Genomic DNA, 21,129 nt, shown 5'->3' with positions numbered 1-21,129 from the left:
CCCTTGCACTATGCCATGAGTAGTGCTTTGTTTTGTTTCACAGTACAACTCATGTCTAATTTCCATTGGTGTGGTAGTAATTGACAGCCTGTATGAACTGAACGCAGATGATTCCATTAGCTTCAAATGCTGAGAGCGATTTGTTTTTCCCTTGTGACTTGCAAGTACAGTAGACAGTATGCCCGTCGTGGTAATTGCTTCATTAATTATGGCGCCTGATTTTTCCATTCTGGGAATGGGCAAATTCCGTTTTTCAAAATGACCGATTCCATTTTTACCAGTGTATTAAGAATTAACAACGTAATTTGATCATAAATAACATTAAAAATCTATTAAATTATTATTATTATTATTATTATTATTATTATTATTATTATTATTATTATTATTATTATATTTTTTTTTTTTTAAGTCCCTGAGATACTGTAGTCTTAAAGCAGTCCACTAGTAACAACGTATCTTATCCATGGATATGTTATTTGCAGATGCTGTTAGCTTTAAACAACTGACAGACAAGCCCATTGGGAACATGCTGCATCTCAATTGGACAGGGGAATAAATTAAATACAAAAGAAAAATCATACATTTGAGTAAATGTATTGACTGTCCGACTATTAAAATACCCAAATTAAGTTTGAAAACAAATACCATTATGTGTGTGCAAACTATCAAAAAAAAAATCCTAATTTAGATGCATGATTATCATCGCATAAAAAACAGTTATTGAATACAGTATTTGACATTGTTCTTTCCCATTCTCTTGCTGTTTTAAGCAGGACATAGGAAATAAGGTGTTTAGCACTGGGGCGGGCATGTGTTGAGTCACTAAAATGAATGACTCATGCTTTTATTTTCTGTTTTCATTACAAAACATTAATTGAAGATATGGATGGCTGCTAACAGTAACTTGTTATGACAAGTAGCACCTTCACCACAGAGAGAGGGACGTAGCTGTCTTGTTTTCTGCTTTATTTAATTAAAAGGTAATTTTAGCTGCAGATAAGTAATTATCACTACATTAAAGTAAAAAAATAGGATCAAACAGACAAAGTTTGCAGCTGGCATCTTCAGCAGTGTGTTTTATTATATACCTTGCATCATTTTTCCCCACATCCTTGTGTTTTTTGTAAAGTTTTATTTCGGATTTATTTAAATTCAGAATTTGTAGTGGTTCTCCTGTTTAGAATCGAAAATTAGTACTGTCCTTAAGTGCACCAATTGTTAAAGTACTTCTAAAACCATTATAATAAAAGCAAAGTGCTTTTGAGGCTGTCACCCCAGATCACTGCAATCTTTCCTTTATTAAAAGATGGCTTTTAAAGCTGCAACAGAGGAAGTGTTTATCCTTAAACGTCTCGTGTTGTACCAGGATAAATGGAATAAGGAGGGGTGGATTGGAGCACAAGGATTTACAGCAAGAGGACTGTAATGCTGTATTCCCTTTTTAAATGTAATGATTTCCTGAAAGGGGGTATTTTGGGAAGTAGTTACTATGTTCTGTACATAAACTATCTAATACATTTAAATGTATGACGTGCCATGTAAAAGGAAAAAAGTATACATTGTATACACCTTTTTTTCTTGTCCGTTAATTTCTCTTATCTGGCATTCATCTCTATTTGGTGTTACTGTATTTGAGGACGTATATTGAATTCCTTAGGGCGTTCTGCACGCCAGCATACACCGACTTTAATATGCTCTTCTATCTGTTGGAATGCCAAGGGCTGCAGATTTTCAGAAAGGTGCATCTGCTATACATCTTGGATTTGACATACGTTTTTTTAATTCGTTTATAAAAAAAAACCTAGGCTTTCTGCTCCTTTAACTATGTAAAGGTGCGATATTAAAGTGTCATTTATAATGCATCTTATGTGAAGCATTCTTAAATCTACGGGATATTTTTTAGTGAACCGTGTAAGATTTCTTGACGTCCTTGTGAAATTGCTTTACTAGATCAATAACTGCCACTGAATACTGCATTGTATGACTTCAAAAATCAATGCATTCCCCTTGTACCAGTCACATACATTGTGAACAAGGTACAGTAAGAAATGTACGTGTTCAGTTAATATTTATATTAGTTTGTACATTAAAGTCTAATAAAGAAGCATGTCTGGTTTGTTATCAAATGCATTATATACAAAATCAAAAAAACTTTATTTTCTGTTTTAAGCTCTGCAGTCATGGTCTGCAGTCCTCATTCTGTGATTAATAAAGCAGTCATTTCTATTTTATGCTTGCAAAGAATTGAGAATTAATCTTTTTTAGTAAACCACATTTCCATACCATATCTGGAAAATAATCAAATGTGAGAAGAATGGGAATTAAACAGTAACGCTAAGATGACTGCTCAGAGTTTGGAAATGGCTAACCTGTTTGAAAATGGAACTGCTCTTTAAACTTGATAGTTGTAGTAATCTTTGCTTGTTGATTTCATAGAAGGATGTACAAATCCTTTCAGACACCTTTATTGAGGCTGCTGTAGCCTGCACAGGGCTCACATTAAGGGGATTCTTCAGTGTTGTAGTTGTTAAAGACCTGGAGAACATTTCTTTCCTGACACAAGCTATTCAATTCCCAGTGGATCTTCTATATTCTCCCTCAATGATTTCCCCTTGCCTTTATACTAATAATGACAGCAATTCTAGAACTGCACATTCACTAGCCTACAATACTAGCCTTCGGGTGATTTATTTTTTGTATTTGTTTTTCAGAGCCTGACTGCTTCAGATTCTGAAAACGAAACGTCTGTTTCTCCTCAAGAATCGGCTGTCTTAAGCATTTCAGACACAGAAAGCCTGATAACCAAGGCAGCAAACTGCTCATCTGATATACCAGCTAATGAGGGCAAACTAATTAAAGGTATGTGCTGGAAACTGTGTTGGAGGGAGAGTTCATTACATGACCTAAATGACGGAATCTTCTTCAGTCTTCAAACTTTAAGCTGTATCTTTATTTAAGCTTGCTGTACCTATAGAGGAGTTGTTTTTATTTTATTTTTGTCCTTGATTTTAATACAGTAGTTCACGCCAGTCGATGCTTTAAAATGTAATGGCTAGGAAGATGCAGCCTAATGAGCAAAAAAATCAATGTAATGTAATTTTAGTTAGTTCTCAAATTGCATGTGACATAAATGCTGTTAACTAGCCATCTGGGTTATTATAATAGGCAATTTAGAAGTAACCACCATAAATTTGTCATATTGGAAATACATGTTTGAAATGTAATACCATTGTGGAGCCCTGATGCATGACAGTCGTTTTTATTTTATATTTGGTTTATCACTAGGAATTACAACAGATAACCATATACTATACAGGCCTTTTTGATATACCACTGGTATTTTACTTTCTTTGCTGTAATTGTCAGTTTACATCTGTCCTAATCCCACGATGAGCATTTTCCAAAGTAGAAGGCAGATCTACCCAGGGGAAGGTGCTTCTTTGTTTACAGAAACGAGGAACCATAGCGCATGTACTTTAGGACGTTTTACATTGTGTAACAGAAAAGGAGGAATGATAGGTTTTCATTTTTAATTGTGTAAATGGCTATATTGATCTAGTAAATAGTTTTAAATGGTTTTATACACCAAAACCGTAGTGACTTTGATAACACTTGATAACAGATGTATATAAAAAGAACAATGCATTCATAACTTTAAGCCGACAATCATTTGTCTACTTGACTTTGGTTCTTATGAATTTTGCCACCATAAAAATAACAATGCCCTCAGTGGGGTCACTGGTTTTATATGTGGATTTTAACTGTGTGGGTTTTCTTCTTAGCCTCCTTTGCCCCCATAAGTTTTGCTATCAAAGCGAAAGAAAATGATCTCCTTCCGCTTGAGAAAAACCGAGTGAAGCTGGATGACGACAGTGACGAAGAGGAGGGGGAGAAGGATGGTCAAGAGAACCCCAGCTCTGGGGTAGTCAAGGAGGCTCCGGTTATAGAGGAGAAGAAACCACAGCTTACACCGGAGGAGCTGGAGGCAAAACAGGGTAAGCATCCTGCCAGTTTGGAGGGGTTTGCTTTGGGTAGCACATGAGTTCAGGACAGGATTCCAAACCAGACTAAACCTGGAATGCTAAATAGTGTTTTTCCACATTCCTTCACATTTCTATCCCGGGAAAAAAAAAAATAGGATTCTGTATCACAAACTTTAGGTAATTGATAATGTCATGATATAGTCAGTTAATGAAAAATGTTACTTATGCCTGGCATATCCTGTCATAATATAGTTGTAATAAGTTTCTTGGTATTTCAGAAAAGTGAGTTCTCAATGGCATCTGTGTTAGTAAAGAGCAAAAATTAAATCTTGCTAGAGTACATCCCATGTCTTTTTACTCCCCTAATTGGCTAGAGTTCTGTATAATGTGTGTATGTAATGTGCCAATGCACAAGATTGATCTTTCCAAGTACCCAAACTCTAAAACACATCAGTGTTTAAATTAGTTGATAGACGTACGACTTCTATTCACTAATACACATTCAAAGTCATTTATCGTTTTCTGTCATATTTACTTGGAATACATCAGCATGTGACGTGACCATTAATAGTAATGAATGTATTCACTTAAAATATTTTTTACATATAGCCACTCTCATAGTGTAGTAATTTTAACTCCTACAGTAGGCCATCTAAATGGCTTTTAAGATTTGGTAAGTAATTACAATTGCCACAGAGGAACAGGAATAATCTGTTTTTGGCAAGATGCAAGTTACACATTTTTATGTATTGTATTTTCTTATAAAATCATTGTTAATGTAAGTCAAATGGTTTTGTTCAGGTGGTACTGTAAATAATACAAAAACCATCTATGTAATTGGATTAATAAAATGGGACAGAGTAAAGGCCTTTGATAGGTAAAATAAATAGCATTGCAGCAGGCATTTACAGACAAACTGAATTAGATTGCATGGTATTGATCCCGGAGCTGAAACCTAATCTGTATTGACGGTTTAAAAGGATTAGAGGTTCTTCCTGTGATTACAGATACTACTTTACTATCCTGTCTTTTCCTGTTGAATATTCATTTAAATGTTATTCCAAGACCTCGTTTTAAGACACTTGTGAAACATTCTTCATTCTCCAAAAAACATCCTAAAATGTAATCACACTTCTGAAAGCTCTTTCCTTGAAAGCAATGCCCACTACAGTAAATATGTCTTAAGGGATGGAGCCTATGGTAGTCAGCTGGGTTACTAACTAACTCAATGTCATGCCAAGACATCCTGTACCCCACATTGATTCAATGAATCTCAAAAATCATTTACAGATTACAAAACCAAAAAAGCTTGATTTACTTAATCGTACCCATTGTTGTCCAAGGGTACATCTTCATTTTAAAATAAATAATAATAATAAAAAATCAAGCTAGTGAAATATAATAAAGATGACTAGTAATGAAAAATACATTTGGATACTGAAAAAAAAATACAGCCATGCCTATACAGCAAAGTAAAGCTTCTGGCAAATGAAGTGGATTTTTAACCCAGCTGTGAGAGTTGCTGTGTATGGTAGGGGAGACGTGGACGTTTCTTGGCTCTCTTCTGTTTTAGTTGAGCTTGTCATATGGAAATAATGAATAATGTGTTCTTGGTGTAGCTAAACAGAAGCTGGAGGACAGACTGTCAGCTGCAGCCCGGGAGAAGCTAGCCCAGGCCTCAAAGGAATCCAAGGAGAAACAGCTGCAGGCAGAGCGCAAGAGAAAAGCAGCCCTCTTCTTGCAGAACCTCAAAAATCCGCTGGCAGAACCTGAAGCGAAGAAAGCTGAAGACAGCCCTGCTCAGGCAGAGGTTAGGATTTGTGAATGGAATTGGTACCGCTTCCAGATATTACAATTTCCACCCCTAAAGGAAAAATACATTGACAACTCTTTTTTTTTTAATTAGTGGTAGTAGTAGTAGTGTTGGTCTGTGTCACTAATACCTGTCATACTCTGCTAAGAAGCTGCAGAGATTTGGTCCTCTGCCAACACAACTACAAAATTATGAGTGAGAAATATTTCTTGCAAAACGGGTCAACACAAAAAATGTGGTAGAGTTAGTTAAAATGCCTGGTAAATAATGCTCACCCGTACAGATGTAGACATTTGGTAGAAATAAAAGACTTCAAGTGGTGGCCATTGGTCCACAGAAAGCATCTATAGAAAAAAAAAAAAAAAAAAGATTAAAACAAACTTCAGCAGGATTCTATCCGTAAATCCCAACGCTGCTCGGGGGCCGATAACACAGTAAAGTGAACGTTGTGTACGCTTGCTATCAAAATGTGTGTTTTTCTTGCTTTTAATGGCAAAGGCAATGAGAGGAAGCACTTGTGTGCTCTAACCAGCTCTTTGTAAGAGACCCAACTGTAACGAATATGTCGATCTGTATTAAGGCTGTCTGGTTACTGATCACTGAAAAGCCAGGATGTCAGTGATTTTCTGACCTTTGGCACTTTATGTGCGTATTACACATGTGAATTTGGAGTTTCGAAAGTGCATTATAAAGAAGATGCCACCAGGAAGGGATATTATAACGGGATGTTCTGTTCAGTCACTTTCAGACCCAAAGCACAAACCCTCAACAGCAACATGCAATCTGAACTAGATTACCCCTAGATGAACTATACTATAAATCCAGAAATGGTACATCTTTAACACACCATGTTAACAGGTTATCGGCTTAGCGTATGTGTGTGATTGTGTTTTTGCGCTACATGTGTTTGGAATGGCGTAGATAGTTTACCCTTATCTGACACTGTTTGATTATGTAAAAGCCTTGAAAATGAGTGTCCTTTGCAGGAACTGCACACAACATTTTACTGTCTGATGTTAGCAGTGAGAGGGCCTAACAAGCTCCAAAGAGCCACTGAAATGAAGCATGACCATATGCTAATGAAAGGGCAAAGGGGAATAATCAAATGAATAGCTTGCTGCTTCTAAATAGAAGGATATTGAAATGTGCAGTTGACAAAAAAAATGCATGAAATACTAAGGAATAAAAGCTGACATTTGTTTAACAGTCAGTTTTATTTGGTTGGGCATTTGTATTTGCAGATGATAAAGAACTTTAAAAAAAAAAAAAAAAAAAAAAGAAAGTCAATGCCATTGGGCTTATAATGGAATAGTTATCCAGTGCTTTGTACAAGCTAATGGAAAATGATTAAGTATAAATATGATGTATTGGTGAAGAAAAATCAACAACAACAAAAAAAAATCCTTTTACAGATTGCTTTTACAGAAAACAAAGTGGTGTTTTATTGGAAAAAGCTGCACTGCTGTATTAGAATGTAAAAATATATTACATTTGGTATACTGCTGTGGTAGAAAGGAACCACTTGAGGTTTTAAGTAAGAGTCTGAATAACAGTGTTTTGATGTTTGACACTTTCATTGTATTTAAATCCTCCTTTCTGTAAGCCCGACCTTATGAAACGTGTCCTGCTTTTCAGAAAAAATATAGTGATCCATCAGAGGTTGTTGACGGCAGACTTTGTCAGCAGGGCTTCATTTAACATCCCGAGCATTTAAGTCACTTTGATTACTGGAGTCGATTTTATTCTGTGTTTTGCAGGCTTCTGTAGGGGAAGTTGTGTTCATAGGCTATGGTAAATGATGAAGATGATAGATGCATCATGTTTTATGTCCCTTAAGCGAGCAAGGTATGTCCATTATTTATATAGTGAAGTACGTACGAGAACATTACAGAAAGCTTCCTTTATGGTTATTCTTTGATGGCGACACTGCTTGTATCTCAAAAGACCAATATTATTAATACACAGACTTCATATTGGTAGTGTTTGGGAAACTCGCTTTGCCCTATTAATTAAATGTGTCTGCCTTATTGTGGTCTTTTTGGTTTCCAGATGTTAAAGACCAAACCCTTTGACATAAGTAAACTTGACCTACAATGCAATATCCTACAACTGGAGGAATATGCTTCTGGTGTCATTTTTTCCCTCCTGTATTGTGAAGGACTCAAATGTGGTTACCCCATAAAGTAATCCTAACAAAAATCTTCACCGGATGCCAGTCTGCCCTGCAATCCTGTATGATGATTACTATCTCTGTCGTAATCTTGACTAATACTGATGTTAACTGCAAGCTTAACAAGGATTGCAGTGTTTAAAGCAGATTCTAATTCAAAGCCATTACAGCTGGCTTCCTGCTGTACCGAAAATGGTCCACAATATAAAATCTGTGATTTCTGTTTTCACAGCACTGGTTTAAATAACATTTTATTTATAGTTAATCTATATGGTGTGTTAGTTAATTAGCAAATGTGTATTAGAAAAGTAAGTCAGAAATTGCACATTTTGCTGAATTGGATTTGGAATTTTCACAACATATAAAAATAATGGCATATGATAACGCAGCTAGAAACAAGATATTAAATAGGTGTGTGATGAAAAAGCAACGTTAAGTTGAAGGCCTTCCTTCAAAGGTCCGTATGAGCTGCATCACGCTACTGTTTGCTTAGTGGCAGTACTTGTGTATTTTGTTTGAAATCCGATCCAGTTATGTTTCATTTTTCTAGTAGTATAATTGCCTTAAGTTAACATAGAGCCATGTCAAATATTGCCTCCAGTAAGAGATTACATTAGGTTTATAATATATGACCCAAATAATACCCATTAGTTATAAAATCTCCTGTGTGAAGGAGTCCTGGGGGACTGCAATTGATATAAAATTGTAAAAACAAGGACACTTGTCAGCTTATTCATTTAGGGAAATGGATCCAACTTGCTTATGACAAAAGCATGCACTAATTGTTAAACCTTTGAAAGAACAAGCTGAAGGTCTTCTGAAATAATATATATTCGCAACTCTGGATCTTTATCCCTTCCTCTGTGTGTGTGTGTATATATATATATATATATATATATATATATATATATATATATATATATATATATATATATATATATATATATATATATATATATATATATACAGGAAGCTTGTGCTAAAATGAAATGAGAATAGGATTCAGTTGAAGCAGCAGGTGCATGCCGGCTCTCTCCCTGTGTCTGACAGCACAGCATCTCTCATTTCAGCGCTGACATGATTAAAGGAGAGTGTGAGCTCAGATCCTCTTGCTCATCTGTTGACCTGACTGTGACAGATTGATGAACAGCATAACCATCCATCTACAGAGAGACTCTTTGCTGGAAATTAAGCATGGGTTCTTCATCCAGGCCTCTCTTTACAGTAATCAGCGAGGTGGTTCCCCTGTGAATATACCAATTAGCACTCTCTCAGGGCTGGGCACAATTGAACTGTGATCGTTTGTCGGCTTCAGTGTACTGCAAAGGCTACAGACCTTTCAGGCTTCAGGTTATTTAATTTATTATAGATTTTTGTTTTATTTTTTGTCCACATCTCTGTGTTGATGTTGGGGGAGGGGAACTCACTGGAAGAATATATATATATATATATATATATATATATTTTTTTTTTTTTAAATCAGTGTTACCTAATTTGAATGTGCAGATTTGTTACAATGTGTCAAAGCTATTTTAACACATCATGTGAGACAAGCATTTGGAATGGAATCGCAAGATGCAACAACCAAAGTCATTACATATGCAGAACCTATTTATATACAAAAGCTAGGACTGTTGGATCTACTGTTGGTTTGCATTCGCAACTCCGGATCTTTATCCCTGCTGAGTTGATCTTTTATAAGGCCCAGTGTCCTGGATTTATACTGTAGCTCTGTAAAGGATTCAGTGCGAATTGTATTGGATATTAAGGGGACTTTAGACAGAGAGTCAAAAACAAATGTGAACAGTCCCTTCCTGGTGATCATTTGCATAAACACACCCACTTTATTATTATTATTATTATTATTATTATTATTATTATTATTATTATTTGTTTATTTAGCAGATGCCTTTATCCAAGGTGACTTACAGAGACTAGGGTGTGTGATCTATGCATCAGCTGCAGAGTCACTTACAATTACGTCTCACCCGAAAGACAGAGCACAAGGAGGTTAAGTGACTTGCTCAGGGTCACACAATGAGTCAGTGGCTGAGGTGGGATTTGAACCGGGGACCTCCTGGTTACAAGGCTGTTTCTTTAACCACTGGACCACACTTTAATACATCATTTTTTATAGATGTTACAATGAACGTTTTTTGTTTTGTTTTTTTACATATAATTAAAATGGACCCTAATGTGGATCTCCTAATTTAGTTTTATACCTATCGGACAGTTACAAAAAAACATGAACATGAGATTAAAGTCCAAGAAGGAATTTAAGAACTAATACTGGCGTCTAAGTGTCTATACAGTAACACTTGTGACTTTATTTGGTTAATTATGTCTGCCCTGTTGTGTTTGTGTTCCTCCTCCTCCTCCATGTGCAGCTTCCTCAGCACACTGTAACTAATGAGTGTGTGCAGGAGCTTTTGCTTGTGACTGGAGGGTTTGTACACCTTTTGATTTCTTGGGGGTGGTACAGTAACCCCCAGAGGAGAGGTCAGGCAGAGTCATACTTAAACAGTTAATTCTCAGCATTGAGAGGCACAGTCGATTTATGTTCGTTAGCAGCAGCTGTGCAACTGCTGAAATGACCCCGCATTTGAATAACCTGAGCAGGACATGTATATCTGTTTTGATATGGGAAGCTCAGTATAAGAGGTAAATATTGTTTTCGTTCTCACACACACACACACAAAAGTTTCCTTGTTTTATTTCTAAATATTATGGTCATAGTTTTACCCTAATGTTTGTAACTTCTGGTGGCTTTATCAATAGATTTTGGAAGTATTAAAATGTAATTGAAAGACACAAACAAGTGATAATCAGTCTTTTAGATTTTCTAGCATGTCTAGTATGTTTTATCTTGCACCTATTATGGTAGCAGTAATACAAACATTTATATTGCTATTGAACTGTGAGCCAAAGCTTAAAAAAAACTAATATGACACCTTGACTTTAAAAATGTAATGCTTTGCCTCTATTCACCTCTATAATTTTTTTAATTGTCTTGTCTCAAAGCAATATATTATTTACCCTATTTCTAAATATGTAAATAACTGAAATTAAATTAATTGACTGTTATTAGTCTTTAACTGAAGACAATGAAAATCTAGGGAAACCAGAAGGTAACCCAAAGGAAACATTAACAATTGATTTATGTTTTACAACTATATCCCCTTGCTCTACAATTATGGCAAGAATAAGTAACCCTTTGGTAAAGGATTCACTGTAGCACTGGCTAATCAATAATAGTGTCATTTTTGTATTTTTATTTTTTTAATATCACTTATAAATCCTGGCGTTACCTTTGTCAAAAGTAATAACAAGTTAATACATCTTGTTTGAAGTGTTTTTATAGCAGTGTTTGTTTGTTTTTTGGATGCAGTATATTGGTGTGTTATAGAAGCTTTTATTCCATTAGATTTGGTACTTCATATAGCAAAGTTTGTTTTCATCCTTGACACCACATGAGCTTAAAAGCTGATGAAGTATTACTCTTCAACTCAGTATTTATTAAATGAGCCTTTCAGATCTATACATCCTACTTTAATGTGTGCTATGGGGTGTTTTAGGGATTAGATACAAGAAGTATTGTGTTCTTGATGGGAGGCTGCAGTGTATGAAAAGTACAGTGACTGACACAGACAATAACTCCTGAAGCTGACCTTTAGCTCGGGTTGTAAGGCTTAGCGTTGCTCATTGTGTTTTCTCAGATCCTCGTCGTGAATCTTCCGTTAAGAAGGTGAAAGCCTGCAGTTTCACATATCTCATCTGAACAGATGCAGGGAATCAACATGTTTTCTACAGCCAAGTGGATAGTCTTGGGCTATTTAAACTGAGAGGTTTTGAAACACCAACACTACAATTATCTACCTTGAACATAAAACGTTTAAAGTTCCTATCCTGTAACACTTCGTTTTTCTTTTGGGGAAGAATTGAGCCATTCATTCCAGACTACTTAATAGTGTGTAGGAATTATATTTTTTCATTTTGGAAGATTTCTAACCACGTCATGAACCTGTAGGTGTGCATTTGGAGTTTGTATTCTTACAAAGTTTTACCAAATCATGTTTTTATTTTTAACAATTATTTACTTGTAGGATGGTGTTGGTGTTGCTTGCTCCAAGACGAATATATACATGACTGTTAGAGAGCATGTATTTATTTTACCTTCCTAATACCCTAAAACAGAAAACATTTTTGTTTTTTCCAGCAGGAGATTGTTGAAGTTTCTGCCGCCACATCCGTTGGATCAAAAGTTTTCACAGCGGTGGAATCAAAATCCTCCAACAAGAAGTCGGGTAAAAGGAAAGATTCCTTGCGTGATCGAGAAAAGGAGAAGAAAAAGAAAAAGCACAAGAAGAGGTCTCGTTCCAGATCTCGATCCCGCTCCAGATCCCACTCACGTTCCAAAGCCAAGCACGCGCTTCCAAGTGCCTACAGGACTGTACGGAAGTCAAGGTTAGTCCATCATCTTAGTGTATGGCAGGTGGCATGGTCCAGTAATCACAGACTCAAGCTTTAATCAAGACACTTCTCAATAGTAAAGGCTTAAATCTATGAGCCAAATTACATGTTATTTTCAAAAAATATATAGTTACTTCGAACTCAGCATAACTTTTTTTTTTTTTATAGAAGCACTTTTTGGTTTATTAATCTGTTTGTTTTTTCTACTTTATCTTTTTTTTTTTTTTTTTAACTGTTTATATAAAAACAGGATATTGTGTCCCCACACTGAAGAAAGGTCTAACGGTCTCAATAGGAGATTAAATGGAAATGAAAATAGTGGATATAGCATAGTACTTCCTTTATTTTTAGAACGTTTGCGGTACTCGGAATGTCCGTGAGAACACAGTTACACAGGTCAACAACAATGGAAATATTGGAGCCGAGGATGAGTCGGTTCCAAGAAGCTGTAAAAAGCTAAGCTGAGATTGTGACCATGAATAAATAGCAGAACTGGTCAGTTGGCTTAGTAGCGTATTATGAAGCTATAGTACTTAATGTAGGGACAAAGTGGATGAGGTGCCTAAAGAGTAGCCAACAGATGAATTAGTGTTGAGCTTAACCTGACCGTGATGTTTAACCTTTTCTGAGTGGTAACGATATTACAAAACAGGCATTTGCACAGTTTATATTTATTTTATTTGGAGCGGCCCATAATGGGACTCTTTAACAGGTTTAGCAATTTAGGATTTTACAGACATGCTAATTGGCACGCATTAGTCATGCATTATCTTCCTTGTGGTGACAAGGCATTACAGTTTGTGGTAGCTTTCAAATATCTGTGTTGTCTGATGTCATCTCTTGTATTAAGATGAATGTTGAAGCATTGCCTGTGCCAGTTACTTTGGCCTATTTTCCCTCTCGTATACATGGGCTGTTTTTAATTTCCTGTGAGCCTTGGAAATGAAATGCCATGCAGAAGTTACAGCTCCTAAGATACGTTGAACAGCAGTACTTTAAGTTTACCCTAATGCAGTTATTTTTTGTTATATAGTGAAACCATTCTCGTTAGATAAGCCTGTCCCTATAAACAAAAGGGTTTGATCACAGTCGTGAATTACCTAACTGATATTTAGTTATTTTCACATAAGAAGAGAACTGCAATGAAGCTTAAACATAAAATATATTTAAATGTATATATAATTCAAACAATATATGTATATTGTGAAATATATATTTTTATAAAGATTATGGATTTCTATTGTGAAATTAACACTCTACGCATTATTGTTTTATATGAAACACTTATTCATAAACAAAAACAACAAAACAGTACCCAAAATATTATAGTCATAACAAACCATTCATACTTTAATCATAGTTCATTAGTATGCATCTCAGTGCTATTTAATTGTACTACACAACCGTGATTTTTTGTTATGCATATAATAGTCTTCATCTTCTCAGTATACATACCTGAAATCAGCAAGGACTCTCTTTTATACCAATGTTATCTGGGCAGTAATATTCATTTGTTTATCCTTGAGGAATTAGGAACACTTTTACAAAATCAGTCTGTTCTGTGAAATGCAAAATGGTTTAAAATTGGTTGGTTTGTATTCCAGTGTAATTATTGCATTCATAAAAGGGATGTGTAAAGGTCAGTGCCATGGTTCAGCCACATTGAGGTGGTGCTTTTAAAGGGAAGTCATCTGAAGCATGCACATCATTTTAAGTATTCTTTTTATTGTTAATAGACAGCTTTGTTATAAAACAAAATGCAATTTGTAAAGTATAACTAATCCAGTTCTATCATGGCTTGCTTTACAAACCTCAATTTGCACCCCCCCCCCCCCCCCCCGATCAGGGGATCGTTCTGTATGGTTCATAGTACAGCATCTATAAACTTTTTGGGGGCTGTCGTGGCTTTTTAGCTACAGATTTGATCATCCTTTTTTTTTTTTTTTTCTTCTCTCTCCATACTGCTGTATTTAAGGCTATATCTTGAGAACCAGTTGCCTGAATTTGATTTTAAACAGTTAATGGACATATGTTACATGTAACTCCTGAAAATCAGTTTCAAAGCCGGTCAGTGGTAAATATGAAGTTTATGCATCTCCTGTGTAAGGCTGTGCCACATGGAATTCTTTTGTGAGGCTGAGGATTAGATGCATTTAACCCTCAACCCTGTATCGACCACTTTGTGCCTTGTCGTTAAGATCCAGGTCAAGGACTCCCAATAGAAGACGAGATCGCTCTTCAGAAAGAAGATGTGAGGAAAAAGAAAGGGAGAGATGTGTCCCCAGTGCTTATCGGATCAGTAACGGCCCAGGCTTCAGCAAGAAACGCTCAAGGTCAAGGTGCTGTATCAGTCTTTGTTGTTATTAGTATTATTTGCTCTGATGCAGTGCCCCATACAGATTTTAAAATGTGTTTAAAGGAGTGTGTTACCTTTCAGTCCCAAATGAAAATACTGCCTTTTGCAGGTGTTTCTAGTAAAGTTTTATCGGTTCACAAAAAACATCAGGACAGCAACTTGTATTCTTTTTTTTATGAGAGTGTTATTGTTTTTGAATCTGAAGGATCCCCCCCTTTTTCTTTAATTTGTTCTTAACATTTTCTGTGATCGGAAGAGTGAGCAGGAGAAACTGATGTAGGCCATGCTTCAGAAGGTTTCAATCTTTTCTGCAAGAAATTATGACTGGCACTTAGAAAATGATTGGCTTATTCTGAGACTTTTTCTCCGTGCTTCAGCTCGTGAAAATTGTGCATCGTAACACTGTGTAGTAAATCTTCATCACATTTTAACTTTAGGATCCTGTGCACACAACGAACAGATGTAATTAATTACAAATAAGTCGGCTTGTCCTCAAATTTATCTGGAGAAAGGATATTACTTCAATACAGTTAAGATAGGTGGCTCACCACAGTCATTCAGATGTTTTTTTTTTTTATGGATGTTTAGATCAAAGAAGTCAGAACTGTAAAAGGCTAATGTACTGCACCAAAAATAAATAACATCTCTTCACGTCTGAACTTCAAGGCTGCTCAGTTTTGATCAAAAGGCTGCTGTCTAATCTGTGTTGCACAGATGAACCCCATCCTTCATGATAACTCAGAAACCAGCTTGTTTTGTTATATGGTTTCTTATTTAGGCAAATGGAAGAGTCACCCCTTGTGAGACGACACTTTGTTAGTCCAGCCAAATGTTTCAGACAACAATACATTGCTTAGACAGAGATTAATTTCAAGCAAGGGAGAGCATCAAACACATTCAAATTCCCCTCAGTGCCGTTTTCTGAAACGGACCATGACAGTTAGTTAATTATTGTTTTTGTCTTTTGTCCTTTTTCCTTTCTTGTCCTTATTCTTTTTATCAGCGTGTTCTCATTATTGTATATCGGAATTTACAACACTTCAGGTCTCCCTATAGGTTTAAAAATCAATCATTTTAAATATTAAACAATTCTTCTGTTTTTCTGCTGAAGACCTTGTTTTCCTACCCCGAAGCCCCATTTACAACATACAGTTAAAACTAACACTGTCAACCTTTCACTTCATTTCTCTACAAAATTGAAATAAATGTCTAGTGCAAGGCTTTTGAACTGCAATGATACAGCTTCAAATTTATCTTAAGCTTTATTATGCATGACTTCAGTCCATTAAGCCCACTCCTAGACTGAAAATACATGAAGCACAATGTTAGAAAATGACGACAAATGGTGGTCACCATAATGTGCCTATTTTTAAATTTAACACTAGTAAGTCAAAGTGGGCAAATTCATTGAACTGAATACATTTTCAGGAAGTTGTAAGTTGTTACCTAATATTTTGTGCTTTGGGTTTTGGTGTTTTGTAATATTAAAAAGGCTTGTTGTGTTTATTTCTCAGGTCTCCTCATGAAAAGAGAAAGAAGAGAAGCTCAAAGTCGCAGATAAAATCTAAAGCTCAGTCCCGTTCACAGTCCTCTTCCCCGAAGCAGGCTTCCAATAAGAAACCAGCTTCCGCACATTCTACCAGTATATCTCCTGTGGAGAGCAGAGACTCCAGCCAGGAGCGATCCAGGTACAGCAAGTGGGGCTGGACTTGAGCAGTGGAGTCGGGTACAGGGGGGTTTTAACAGTTCACCGTTTAAACGTTTGCCAACGTCAATTTTGCCTAAACATTTAATTGGTGTCAAGAATGTGTAGGTCAAGTATAGATGTTGGTCTTTTCGACATGCAATTTAATGCTATACTTTTACAGTAATGCACTAATACAAGCTGCAGAAAATTATGAAAAGTGATGGAGGGCTTCTCATGATGTTTTTTGATTGGTTACAAACATTCCCAATATGTTGAAGCTTAAATGTTTAGTCGTGTTTAATCCTGCAGTTTAAACGTTTAGGAATGCATTTCAGCTGTAAACTCTTTTTTTTTATTTTTATGTCAAGCACATAGCATTTGTAATGAATAATCCAAATGTTATTTGAATTATTTATTTGTTTTCTCGCCAGGGGAGAATCTCAGGAAAAAGACAAACCAGTATCCTCGCCTTTTGTCTCCTCTGTTCAAACTAAAATCACTCAGGTATGTGTTGCTTTAAACTGAAAGTGAACAACAACATGACCTCTGAATATCATTAACAAAACTTTCATCGGCTGTGTTACCATGTTAACCATGTGGCTCTGAATGTAGAGGTTTGCCAGTATGAATGAAAGTGAAGCTAAAGGCATCTTAAATTTAAAATCTGTTAATATATATATATAATAAATGCCCAATGTTATCAAGTCAAGTGCTTTATGTGATTTCATGTTTGTTTGTGTTTGGCTATCAAAAGATGATTTTTTGTTTTGACCCTGTTTAATCCTACTGGTATGACAAATCTGATATGTGGCATACACTTTGTGACGTGGGCACATTTTTAAGATGTGATTACTAAATACAGAAAGCTTAAATGTATCAGTATCTGTTTTTCTACTAATTTCATTAAGCCAAAGCAATTAATCTGAATTTGTTGCTTTTACATGTTGTAGCATATAAGTAAGAGGTCACAATAACAGGTGTTGCTGTGCTCTAATCTGCAGTTGATGCAGGATTTAAAAAAAAAAAAAAAAATCTGAAAACTCACTTCCTCCTGGGACAGGGGTTTAACGAGAGTTTGCAGAGTTCAGACTGCGCTTCAGTGAAAACTCTAATCGATATTTTTTTTCACTTTGAACTGCATTTATATCCTGTAGGGAAACATTGAGTAGATGTGACTGATTTGAATGATTTTTTTTTTTTTTTTTTATACCAATGCCATCCAATCTCAGTCTAGTTCTTAATTAGCTATGAAGTTCACCACTAGACACTTGTTGCCGCTGATTCAGTTTCAGTTTGTGCTGTGCCAATGCCAATCCCATTTACTTAGAAATTGGCCTTTATTTGCATGAAAAGCAGAAAACCATTTGATTGCTTCATATAAATTTCATTCAAAGGGTCCTGAGCACCGCAAGTCATTTACCTGAAAACATGTTCACAGTGTGCTATTGTACTTTTACTCTGATATTGTCACTTAGGTGCCTAAAAAATAGGAGAGCAGTCTAGCCCACGAGTAGGACCTCTGTTTTGCCTGTGGCCTGCATGCTTTTTAGAAGCTTCAGTTACTGGTTACGGTTCCTGAACTTTATCCTAAGTGCGCAGTGTAGGGTCCAGATAAAGATTTGACTCTGCGCTATGCACAAAATCCTGTTTAGAGTTGAAAGCTATGAAATACAGAAACCACAACCTTTGGTGTCCTGTCTGCAGCGTGCCAGCACATCTTGCGCATGAATGTGCAGTAAATATTCTTCTTAAATCAGGATTCCTTTCATCTCAAGCATGCCTCATACTCCTCCCCCCATAAAAGCTGCATGTTAATAGCTGTGCTTGTATGTTTCGCTGGTGAGGATAGAATTCCCTCGAATTGACTTTTTTTCAAATTTTGGATTAATGGGAAGAGTTTCACCCCCAAGTTGCCGTCATAAAGTGTGATGCCGTTTGCCCACTAGGAACAGTAAAATTAAAAAAAATCATCAGATCAGTCCATGAATTCTGCCATTTGATTTTAATGAATATATTTATACCAGTATTCTATTTATCTTTTTTTTACTTTTTGTTTGTTGGGTGACCTTTTTTTAAATTAAAAAGTCATCACTTGTTTCTTACATGGCCACAAGAAACACACATAAATCTCTTCTGAGTGTCATCTCTTGAACAACGATTACAAAAATAGAATTCCTAACATAAATCCCAAAGGGATAATGGAAACCGCAGAAAATATATTCTCCTTATACTTTCAGCAACTTCAGTCAACAATGGATATCTGAAATAAATTAAATCAAAATTGCTGTATTGTGTATGTGTGTGTGTGTATATGTGATATATATTTGAAAGGAGGTATAACTGGAGTGTAAAAAACAAAAGGTTTAAATGATCAAATGTTTTATTTCAGGACTGCTGTGTAGAAAGAAAAGTAAACCATGCAGTAAACTTAAATCTGTTAGAACAGAATGTTCAATCCAGGAGGTTCCTGTAAAATGTAATCACAATCCAAGTGGTTTGTTTTTTTATGAATTTGTTACCATTTAAATACAGCACTCGTTTGTAGCAGTATAACTTTATACTTTTATAGTACCTTTTTATATGTCTCAGAGCTACTTGTAGTTTAAACAGTCCTGTCTCCAGCCTTCGGTGTAATGGGCTCTATCCACAAAAGGCACAAGATGGTAATGCTGAAAGGATACGTTTTAAAGACCTATTTCCAATATGAGCTATTATAGAGCAATTACATACCATATCCCATTTGTTTGTTATAATTGCTTGTAATGTGCAAGATCACAGAAGGTGATCTGAATATACTGGAATGCCTAGATAGTTAAAATCCCTTGAAAGGCCATCATTTGTGGGCACTCATTTGAGTTCTGTTAAACGATTGCTGCAGATTGCTCAAGGTGCTTTAACAATCTAGCCATGCTGGCTGAAAACGACATAGCTGGGAGGCTTTGTGCTAAATTAATATCCAGTCATTTAGAACAATGCACTGAAATGCCTCAAACCTGTTTTAATTGGTGGTTTTTATAGCTCATTTTGCTAGTGGTTTTCTGCAAGTGTGTTTGCAGTAAATACACAGTGGTGCCCAAAAGTATGTGCACCCTCCTTTCTTTTAAATGTTAAATCCCTGTACTAAACTTCAGTTTCATCCTTTGTTTTATGTTTTTGTTAAATTGTATTGTTTAGAACTACAAACAATGCTTTTATATACCATAATTCAAAGAATGGGTATGTAGTGCATAGAGCCACATTTTATAGTAATTATATCAATATAGATTTTTTTCATTGAAAAGACAGGAGGGTGTCAATACTTTTGGATACATATTATGTCTCCTTCCTTTCTCCTTCCTATGCCCCCAGGAGAATTACATTTTGATTGTCTGTCTGTTTTAATCAAAAATTAAGTTCTAGAAATGTTAGGGTTGCGTTATTAACGTCTTGACACTTTAATAGACTCTATTTTCAGAGAATGCTTGCTGTAACTTCGCTCAGGCAGATGCTTGATTTGGCATGCTATCAAACCAACAATCTGCATTTGCAAACAGTGTGCACTTCTTTCAGATTTCTGTCTCTCTCTCTATCTATCTATCTAATATTTATTTCGTTCTGTCTCCGTACAGGATATGATGGCCAAAGTAAGAGCAATGTTGGCTGCTTCAAAAGATTTACAAGCTAGCAGCTCCTGAGCACCCCATCAGATCAGACCCCAGGGAAAACAGCTATTAAACCAGAGCCATGATCTGCCTCGCCACCACAACAGGACAAAACAGAATTATGTTGCAGTCCATCTGGTCAAGCTGCTGCTTGTGGCAGATAGTCCAGAATCGGAAGCAATCAGAGTTTTTGGTTAATTTTAATGTGGTTAATTTGGTTCCTTGTTGGTTTCAGCAGAATGTGTTGCATCCCATAGGGAAAAAAAAGGCACCATGTCTGTTAGAGGTTTTATACATAAAATCTGGCTTGTTGGCTGTCAGACCTTTTGTGACTCGAGCTCCATGTGCATTGTTAAAAAATAGATGCATACTAAAAATGGAGCTCTTTACTCAGTGCATTGGATCCATACTATTGGTTCTAGTGAGATTCAAATTTAGAAATAAGAATGTAATAAAGCTTGCTCTCCTGTAAGCATATGCTCTTCACTCATTATTGAATAGCTTCTAAGTTATTTTTTCTCTTTGTAAGTACAAAAGGTTTGCCCGCCCACTCTTTCTTTAGAAGCCAGATGGGGAAACAAGTTTATCCTTCTATGAAGGAGTAATCATCTTTTTTTCAAACAGACTGTAACCGTTAAGGGATTTTCTTTTAATCCCCCCATCTTATCTAGTTTCCTTTACTTTACTGCCTTTACACTGTCTGTAAGTATGTACAGGATTTCTTGGCTGTGCTGGTTTATAAAATGTGTCAATAAATTTGGAACATGTACAGATTTCTGAACTCCTGGCATTCATCTGGAATAGGTGATTGAAAAGAACACGGCTAAGTGAGACATACTACCCGTTGGTTGGTGACGAGATTCTAAACACACACACACACACACAGACAGAGTATTGTTATCGTGACCGTGCACTTTACAGCAGTGTTAAACCCATGACATGGATATAATTAGCTAGGGACCGCTTGCATGGGAACTCACACACTATTGAGGTCAATTTGATTTCT

At 36.0% G+C, this 21,129-nt stretch overlaps 1 protein-coding gene across 11 annotated transcripts in view; it reads left to right on the top strand.

Annotated features, from left to right (window-relative positions):
• The window catches only part of LOC131699048 (splicing factor, suppressor of white-apricot homolog), a 38,878-nt gene extending 17,982 nt beyond the window's left edge, over positions 1 to 20,896 (top strand). For 9 of the 11 annotated variants that reach the window (XM_058994590.1, XM_058994588.1, XM_058994592.1 and 6 more), the window contains 8 exons: positions 2,715 to 2,862; positions 3,786 to 3,998; positions 5,606 to 5,796; positions 12,186 to 12,433; positions 14,638 to 14,778; positions 16,310 to 16,483; positions 16,914 to 16,986; positions 20,091 to 20,896. In XM_058994590.1, coding sequence (XP_058850573.1) covers positions 2,715 to 2,862; positions 3,786 to 3,998; positions 5,606 to 5,796; positions 12,186 to 12,433; positions 14,638 to 14,778; positions 16,310 to 16,483; positions 16,914 to 16,986; positions 20,091 to 20,156 — 1,254 coding nt within the window. In that variant the 3' untranslated portion in view covers positions 20,157 to 20,896. The remainder of the gene's footprint in view (positions 1 to 2,714; positions 2,863 to 3,785; positions 3,999 to 5,605; positions 5,797 to 12,185; positions 12,434 to 14,637; positions 14,779 to 16,309; positions 16,484 to 16,913; positions 16,987 to 20,090) is intronic. The other 2 variants (XM_058994589.1, XM_058994598.1) reach the window with 1 other exon arrangement.
• The last annotated feature ends 233 nt before the right edge of the window (positions 20,897 to 21,129 follow it).

Source organism: Acipenser ruthenus, chromosome 21 (genome assembly GCF_902713425.1).
Source record: "Acipenser ruthenus chromosome 21, fAciRut3.2 maternal haplotype, whole genome shotgun sequence".
NCBI classification, from domain to species: Eukaryota; Metazoa; Chordata; class Actinopteri; order Acipenseriformes; family Acipenseridae; genus Acipenser; species Acipenser ruthenus.
The sequence above is the reverse complement of the archived record's forward strand: the minus strand, read 5'-3'. Positions and strand labels throughout refer to the sequence as shown.